Here is a 1,886-nt window from a genome sequence, read left to right as displayed (position 1 = left end):
CTGCAGCGCCGCCTCGCGAGCGCTCTCCGCCGCAAGGGAGGCCTTCTCGGTCTCCACCTGCTCGAGCACCTGCTGCTGCAGCGCGACGTCCTCGTCGCCGTCGAGCTTGACGCACAGGGCCTTGAGGGAAGGGGAGGGAAGGTCAACTCCTCAACACACACACACACACACACACACACACACACACACACACACGAAGGTGGTGGGGCAAGGGCCAGGGCAGCCCTCGCGACTCCGCGTCTAAAAGACAAGAGCCCCACGGCATTCAATGTGCAAGGCCCGGTGCGCGTGGGTGAGTGGTGTGTGTGTGTGTGTGTGTGTGTGTGTGTGTGTGTGTGTGTGTGTGTGTGTGTGTGTGTGTGTGTGTGTGTGTGTGTGTGTGTGTGTGTGTGTGTGTGTGTGTGTGTGTGTGTGTGTGTGTGTGTGTGTGTGTGTGTGTGTGTGTGTGTGTGTGTGTGTGTGTGTGTGTGTGTGTGTGTGTGTGTGTGTGTGTGTGTGAGTGAGTGTGAGTGTGTGGCCTTGAGCTCCGCGGAGAGCTCGGCCGCCTCGGCGAACTTGCGCGAGGAGGAGGCCAGCTTGACCTCGAGCTCCAGCCTGGCCCGCTGGTCCTGCAGCCCCTTGACCTCCAGCTGCAGCCGCCCCGCCTCCGCCTCCCCCTGCACGACCGCATCGCCGTGGCGCCTCTGGGCGGCGCGGCAGTCGGCGAGCGCGTCGAGGATCCTGCTCACACCTCCTGCTGTGAACAGCGTCTCTTCACACCTCCTGCTGTGAACACGTCGAGCATCCTGCCGCACTGCTCACGCTCTCGCGAGCGGTGAAGAGCCAAGCTGCTCGACGCGCTGACCAGCCGCGCCGCCCCTCGCTGCGCGCCTTGCCGCCGCTCCACCTCCGACTCGGCCTCGTGCACCGCCGCCGCCGCCGCGCCGACCCACGCCGCGCGCTCCTTTTGCTTGGCGGCGAAGGTGGAGGCCGTCGCCTCGTGGCGCGCCTTGCTCTCCTGCAGCGCCGCGGCGATCGCGGCCGACAGAGCCCCCGCCTGCTCGAGCGCGTCGAGCTTGCTGCGCAGCTCGGCGGCGCCGGCGCTCGCCGCCAGCCGAACCTCCACCGCCTCGATGGCGGCGTCACATCGCGCCACGCTCACGCCGCACTCTGCCTGCTCCGCCAGCTTCTGATCCAGCGCCTCGCGCAGCGCCGCAACCTCCTCCGCCAGCCCTCGCTCCCGCGCCTCCCACCGCGCACGGTCGGCCACGTCGTGCCTCGAGGGGGGAGGGTAGGGTAGGGGAGGGGAGGGGGGGGGGGGAGGCGAGGGGAGGAGAAGAGAGGCGAGGCGAGGAGAAGAGAGGCGAGGAGAGGAGAGGAGAAGAGAGGCGAGGCGAGGAGAGGAGGGTCGTGCCTCGTCTCGTCCGCGAGGGCGGCGCTCATCGCCTCCTCCGCTGCTGTCGCCTCCGCGCTCAGAGTCGACCGCCTCGCCTATCTCCACCCCCTCTCTCCTCTCTCTCTCTCCTCCTCTCTCCTCCCTCCTCCTTGACACTTTCTCCTTTTTCCCCTCCTCGCTCTCCTTCTCTCTCCCTTTCCTCCTCCTCCTCCTCCTCCCCCCCCCCCCCACCTCTCTCTCCCTTCCTCCTTCGCGCCTCCTCCTTGCGCAGCGCCTCCCCCTCCTCCTCGACCGCCCTCTCCTCCGCCGCCAGCCTCGCCGCCTCCTCCTCGCCCGCCTCGCCCGCGAGCGCACGCCTCGCCGCAAGGCACGCGCGGCACTGCCCAGCGAGCGCCGCCCACGCCGCCTCCTCGCGCCGCACCAGCTCCCCCTTCCTCGCGGCGGCGCGGTCGTACCCCCCCTCCTCCCGCGCCTCCTCGCCGCGCAGCGCCCCCTATGAACCATTGGCGAT

At 69.0% G+C, this 1,886-nt stretch overlaps 1 protein-coding gene across 1 annotated transcript; it reads right to left on the bottom strand.

Moving 5' to 3' along the window:
- Positions 1–57: 57 nt before the first annotated feature.
- EMIHUDRAFT_255661 (hypothetical protein) lies at positions 58–1,868 on the bottom strand (the record flags this gene model as incomplete). The annotated part of the gene is made up of 4 exons (XM_005771717.1): positions 58–120; positions 582–720; positions 1,026–1,212; positions 1,730–1,868. Coding segments are annotated over 4 exons (528 nt in total), but the record flags the coding sequence as incomplete, so codon positions are not given.
- Between the last annotated feature and the right edge of the window lie 18 nt (positions 1,869–1,886).

Source organism: Emiliania huxleyi (assembly GCF_000372725.1).
Source record: "Emiliania huxleyi CCMP1516 unplaced genomic scaffold EMIHUscaffold_3729, whole genome shotgun sequence".
NCBI lineage: Eukaryota > Haptophyta > Isochrysidales > Noelaerhabdaceae > Emiliania > Emiliania huxleyi.
The sequence above is the reverse complement of the archived record's forward strand: the minus strand, read 5'-3'. Positions and strand labels throughout refer to the sequence as shown.